Source organism: Orycteropus afer, unplaced genomic scaffold (genome assembly GCF_000298275.1).
Source record: "Orycteropus afer afer isolate SDZICR_OR568_19922 unplaced genomic scaffold, OryAfe1.0 scaffold00199, whole genome shotgun sequence".
NCBI classification, from domain to species: Eukaryota; Metazoa; Chordata; class Mammalia; order Tubulidentata; family Orycteropodidae; genus Orycteropus; species Orycteropus afer.
Genome location: NW_006921786.1, coordinates 5922094 through 5927684, shown reverse-complemented (window position 1 = coordinate 5927684; position 5591 = coordinate 5922094). Strand labels below are relative to the sequence as shown.

Sequence of the window (5591 nt, the reverse complement as noted above, 5' to 3'; positions counted from 1 at the left end):
CTTTCTTTGTTGGTTAATAGGGATGGGAGGGGAAGGAAGGAACACTTTAAAAAAAAAAAAAAAAAAGCATTGACCCACGCCAAAAAAAAATCTTTAAAGTCCTGTAAGCATTAAAGAAATTAAATCATAAATTAAACGTCTTTCCACAAATAGTAAACAAAGATGCTATATAGGAAAATTTTCAAGAAATATTTCTTTCCAAATTTATACCACTTCTTAAAAAGAAGAGAAAAAGGAGCAACACATCCCATCCAACATATTCTTAATGTCAAATGTAATTTGATACCAAAAATAGACAAGGACAGTACAGAGATAAATATCGATCACTCTCAGAAATTAACAATGACACAAATACTAAATAAAATAAATTAGCTCATATCATATGGATTTCAAGTTGGGTTAATTGGTGGAATGCAAGGATAATTTAACTTAAAACAATATATACTTCTTCACTGATAAAGGATAAAACATATGAGCATCACAAAAAATACAGAAAAAATTGTTAATAAAATTCAAAGTTTAATTTATTTTATAGGAGTTTAATATCTAGAATACATGAAGAACTACTACAATTCAATAACAAAAAGACAAACAACTAAATGAAAAATGGATAAAATATTTTGTGGTGTAAAGAATTTACTTGTACCTAAAGTAATGTGGATTTGCCCTTGTCTCCTGAGAGATAACTCTGAACTCTAGGAATTTCCTGAATAATCAAAGTACCTTTATTATCAAAAATTTCCAGATAAAACCTGAGGATTGGTGTAAATGAGTGGGGGGCTGATAGACTACAAAGACCATCTGGTAGCCTGATATCAGCTAACCTCAAGGAGGGTGAGGTCATGATTCACTTATACCTACATAATGAACCCAATAAAGGCTATAGACACCAAAGCTCCACAGGCTTTCTAGAGATGAAAGATATCCATGCACATGGGAGGTCAGTGTGTCCTTGGAAGTGTACATGGAAGTTCCACATTAGGGACCTTGCCATACCTCATGTTATGCATCTCTGTTTGCATTCTTTTTGCTGCAATTAAGTTGTAATTTTAAGTACTGCACTTGACGAGAGCTCTGTGAGTTATTTCAGTAAATTTTCAAATAGTGAAAGCCAGCAAGCCACAAATTAGGGTGTCATGTGGACATTCAAACTTGTAGCTGCATCTGCCCATTTGGCAGTCTGAAGTAAAGTATCCTTTTAGCATGTGATATGCGACCTAGCTCCAGGTATTTAGGGTCAGAGAAAGAAGTACTGCATGGGTGGCTAGTGTTAGAACTGACAACAGAAGTGGGAAAGAGAGCATTTGATACTATCTTCATAGTTGAGGACAAAGTAGTAGGATACTGATATTTACACATAATGCAGTTGGCATCAGAAGGGGGAGTTACTAGTAAGGAAGACTCTGAAAAGACATTTGTCCAAAACAATATATACAACTGGCCAACAAGCTTTCAGATTCGCAATGCCATTAATCATTGGGGAAATGCAAATCAAAACAATAAAATACCATAACATGATATCCTCTAGGATGGCTAGTATTAGAAAAATGGAAAATAACAAGTGTTATCAAGGTTATGGAGAAATTGTAACACTTTTATATTGCTGGCAGAAATGTAAAATGGTGCTATCTGCTGTAGAAAACAATTCAGGATTCCTCAAAATGTTACATGTAGAATTACACCCTTACGTATACACAAAGGAAGTGAAAATGAGGACTCAAATACTTGCATATCAATGTTCATGGCAGCATTATTCATAGTAGCCAAATAGTGGAAACAACGGAAATGTCCCTCAACAATTGAATGGATAAACAAAATGTGATATACACATACAATGAAATGTTGTTGTTAAATATCATGGGGTCAGTTTTGACTTATAATGACCATATGTACAATGGAATGAAACACTGTCTAGCACTGTACAATCCTCAAAATCACTGTTATGCTTGAGCCCATTGCCATAGCCACTGTGTCAATAAATCTCCTCAAGGGTCTTCCCTCTACTTTTACCAAGCATGATATCCTTTTCCTGGGACCAGTCCCTCCTGTTGTGTCATCTGGATATCATAGATTGTTAATAAGTCTTCCTCCAATCCTGATGTTGCATTCTTCATATAGTCCAGCTTCTCAGATTATTTGCTCAGCATACAGATTGAGTAAGTATGGACATATCATTCATTAGTAAAGACCAATCATTACAAAATTACATCACATTCTGGAGAGAGTCATTAACAATGAGTGAAACCCTCAATGAGATGGATTAACACAAAAGCTAGAACAACACACTCAAATATACCAATGATCATAAAGATGTCATACCACTGGGTAACATTCCATTCTGTTATACATGGGGTCACCATGAGTGAAAACTAACTCAATGGCAATTAATAACAACCATCACATTTATACAGTATTCACAGGAGCATGAATTTTGGTGTGTGTGTGTGTGAGGAGGGAAAAAATTAGAAAAACTGTCCATCTAGAAGAGAATAAATAAATTGGGATATGTCCATACATCTATATCCAGTGGCATATTATACAATAATAAAAAATAATGAAGTAAAATTTACTCACAACAATGTGGATGACTCTTAAAAGAATAATATTGAGGAGTTCCAGTAAGATGGCAGAATAGGCAGAAAGACTGCACAGATCCTCTTCAACAAAGAAAAGGGGAACCTATTAACACAAATACAGAAGATAATCCTGGATCCCTGAGCCTCGAAGGGAAGGAAACAGAAGTGGACTAAACTTCAACTAGCAGAAGAATTTGCATGAAAACACCAAAAACGGAGACATACAGAGCGGCAGTCTGTCAGCGATCCTGACAGCACAGACAGCTTGGATATAGGCGAGTGGGGTAAGATTTAAGAATTAACCCAAAAAGCGGCCCTGCTAGACACGGACTGCACGGAGGATTGCTCTGGTGGCTGAGGAATAAAAGAGAAAGCAGCAAAGAGGACAGCGGGCTGAGCTGTAGACTTTTCTCTGTCCGGAGGGTGTAGTCATTTTGAATGTTTACAAGTGCCTTGATCATTTTGGATATTTAAAGCAACAGCATTTTCTAAGATTCCAGGGACTTAAAAATTTAAGACTGCTCTAGTGGCTGGGGAATAAAAGGGAAAGCAGTGAAGAAGACAGCAGGCTGAGCTATGGACTTTTGTCTATATGGAGAGCACGCCATTTTGAATGTTTACAAGCAGCTTGACCATTTTGGATATATAAAGTGACAGCATTCTCCCAGATTCTAGGGACTTAAGAACTTAACACTGCTCTGGTGGCTGGGAAATAAAAGGGAAAGCAGTGAAGAGGACGGCAGGCTGAGCTGTGGACTTTTGCCTTTATGGAGGGCGCAGTAATTTTGAATGTTTACAAGCAGTTTGATGATTTTGGATATTTAAAGTGATAGCATTCTCCCAGATTCCAGGAACTCAAGAACAGGTTCCACTTGCCAGTAACCCCAAGGACATTCCAGACCTGGACGACTGGAAATGTGCAACATTCCCCTTGTTACTCTTACACCCCACATTTCTCTTGGTGAACGGAGATGCAGCCATCTCTCACTCCCACCCACCTTCTGGGCCCACAGGAACACCACCCAAGTCTGTGTGCTCAGATGGAGCCTGGGTGCGCTGCCCTGCCCTGCCCCCATGTCTTTTTTCCTTTTTTCTGTTTTCAGTTTCTTTGTCTTTGTTTGTTTTAAAACTACTATTATGACTTTTATTCCTCTTATTATTATTCTTTATTCTTCCCCTCCCAGGTTCTAGTATTCAGCTTTTACTTTTCCCTGTTCCTGGGTCCAATTTTTTTTTTTTTCTTTTTTGTTTCTTGTGGTTAACTCCATTCCTTGTTTTTCTCTTTGCATTTTTCCCATTTTTTTTCCTTCATTATTCTCTTTCTCCCCCTTTCTCTTAGTGCCCTCTCCCCAGATACTTCTGGGTTTCTTTTCTTTTCTTTCTCATCTTTCTCCCTTTTTTCTTTTTTTAGTTACTGTTCCAGTGTGATTATATGATGTATTTTTTTATCCATTTGCTTTTACTTTTTTTGATGGTTATTCAATTGTAATTTTTGTCTAATAGAGTAAAAGACAGTAAAAGTACCCATATGACACAACTATACCCACACCTCCTGCAGCTACATTGGGTGACAGCCACCACTTCCTTCTCCACCAATGGGCCAACGATAAAAAACCACCAAGAATAGCCTGACTCACCCTAAATACAATAATGCAACAATGTCTCGAAGACAAAAGATCATCACAGTCCACACTAGGAAGCAAGATAAAGTGGTAGAAACAAGGGAGCAGGATACAGAACCAAACATGTCGTGAGGAAGAAGCAGCATTGGAACTCCATGATAAGGAATTCAAAAGAATTGTGTTTATGTATCTTCAAAGGACTGAGAGACACACCAAGGAAAACACAAACCAAACCTTAGAAGAATTTTGGAAGAAAATACAAGAAGAAAATGACAAAATAAATGAAAAATTAGAAATGATTCTAAATCAGATAGAAATCCAGAAGACTAACACTAAATTGTCAGAAATAGATAACACATTGGAAGGGCAAAGGAGTAGGATTGCTGTAATGGAAGACAAAATTAAGGAGACTGAAGAAAAATACCTGAATATGTCTTTGGAAAGGAATCAATCAATAAAAAGATCAAAACAAAATGAAGATAGCCTAAGGTTCCTGTGGGATACCATCTGTGGTAGTTTGGTTTGTGTGTCAAATTGCCTGGGCCTGGTTGAGTAGCTGGGCAACTGGTGGTAGTTAATCCCCATGATGAGACAGGCAATCAACTCCATGGTGGGATCTACCACAAGCAGCTGAGTAGCTGCCTTTGGGAATGTGGTCTGCTTCCTGTATAAAAGGAGAAGCTTTGAGAATGGTCTCTGGCTTATGGCACTCCTGGACCCTGCATGTAGCTGTGTAGCTGCTCAGCAGCCTCCTATGCTCTGCCAACTTTGGGACTTAAAATGGACTTAAATTAATGGCCTGCCATGTGGTTTGGTAACATCAGGACTGTGCCTTTTTTCCCTGTCAACCTTGAGGCTTCTCAGCCTCAGCAACCAGTGGCTGTATCACAGAAGAAATGCCTCTAACTCCAGTGGACCAGGAGGAGGAGGCAGAGATGGACCCCAAGGTTGAGGGGCTTTCACCCAGCCCCTAGAGCCTGGCAAGTTGAACTGGGACTTAAAGCCTCCATATTGTGAGAGAATAAACTCTCCTGTTTGTTAAAACCATCTCATTTGTTGTATATTCTGGTCAGAGTGTCAGCAGGTAACCAGAACACCATCAAAAGGAATAACCTAGGTTGTTGTTGTTATTAAGTGCCGTCGAGTCGTTTCCAACTCACAGCGACCCCATGCACAGCAGAACGAAACACTGCCCAATCCCGCGCCAGTCCCACAATCCCTGCTATACTTGAGCGGATCATCACAGCCACCATGTCAATCCATCTCGTTGAAGGCCTCCCCCTCTTTCGTCGACCTTCAACTCTACCAAGCATGACATCCTTCTCCAGGGAATGGTCCCTTCTTACAACATGACCAAAATAGGTGAGACGAAGTCTGGCCATTCTTGCTTCCA

The 5591-nt window shown here is 39.0% G+C and overlaps 1 protein-coding gene across 1 annotated transcript in view; it reads right to left on the bottom strand.

Moving 5' to 3' along the window:
- ARHGAP44 (Rho GTPase activating protein 44) overlaps positions 1–1001 on the bottom strand; it is a 294933-nt gene extending 293932 nt beyond the window's left edge. The window contains exon 1 of the mRNA XM_042781948.1: positions 997–1001. Within this exon, the coding sequence (XP_042637882.1) occupies positions 997–1001 (5 nt within the window). The remainder of the gene's footprint in view (positions 1–996) is intronic.
- Positions 1002–5591: the final 4590 nt, after the last annotated feature.